We start from the raw sequence: 837 nt of genomic DNA on the forward strand, positions 1-837 counted from the left end.
ATTTCAGCTGCTTCCTCTTCCTTCACCCTCCAGTCTTCACCTGTCAATGCTGGCCCAGGTACCTCTCTGAACCTTCCTTCCTTCCTTCCTTCCTTCCTTCCAGGAAGGACTTCCCTCTAACAACGCAGGATGTCCCCTGCCCTACAGCTTACAGAAGGTTCAGAGAGGTACCTGGGCCAGCACTGACAGGTGAAGTCCTTTGCCAGGACCATTTAGATCAGCACCTGCTCCCAACCTTGATGGCTTACATAGTCACCTGTGGCAGTGGGAGCTTATGGAACTTGCCCACAGCCAGGCAGCCAGTATAGGGCAGAGGCTAGTGTTGGCCCTGGTCGTGCTAATTGGGGCCAGTTCTCTAGCCACTGAACAACACTGCCCCTGTGAAGCTAGCTTTCATTTCAGCTGCTTCCTCTTCCTTCACCCTCCAGTCTTCACCTGTCAATGCTGGCCCAGGTACCTCTCTGAACCTTCCTTCCTTCCTTCCTTCCTTCCTTCCAGGAAGGACTTCCCTCTAACAACGCAGGATGTCCCCTGCCCTACAGCTTACAGAAGGTTCAGAGAGGTACCTGGGCCAGCACTGACAGGTGAAGTCCTTTGCCAGGACCATTTAGATCAGCACCTGCTCCCAACCTTGATGGCTTACATAGTCACCTGTGGCAGTGGGAGCTTATGGAACTTGCCCACAGCCAGGCAGCCAGTATAGGGCAGAGGCTAGTGTTGGCCCTGGTCGTGCTAATTGGGGCCAGTTCTCTAGCCACTGAACAACACTGCCCCTGTGAAGCTAGCTTTCATTTCAGCTGCTTCCTCTTCCTTCACCCTCCAGTCTTCACCTGTCAA

The 837-nt window shown here is 53.9% G+C and overlaps 1 protein-coding gene across 1 annotated transcript in view; it reads left to right on the plus strand.

The window, feature by feature from the left end:
• Positions 1–837, plus strand: part of COL4A5 (collagen type IV alpha 5 chain) — a 211,520-nt gene that overhangs the window by 89,553 nt on the left and 121,130 nt on the right. The window contains exon 18 of the mRNA XM_069100381.1: positions 34–58. Coding sequence (XP_068956482.1) covers positions 34–58 — 25 coding nt within the window. The remainder of the gene's footprint in view (positions 1–33; positions 59–837) is intronic.

The sequence above is a fragment of the Petaurus breviceps genome, unplaced genomic scaffold, assembly GCF_028583685.1.
Source record: "Petaurus breviceps papuanus isolate PSGF00001 unplaced genomic scaffold, PetGlider_PUasm1.0 400, whole genome shotgun sequence".
Lineage (NCBI taxonomy): Eukaryota > Metazoa > Chordata > Mammalia > Diprotodontia > Petauridae > Petaurus > Petaurus breviceps.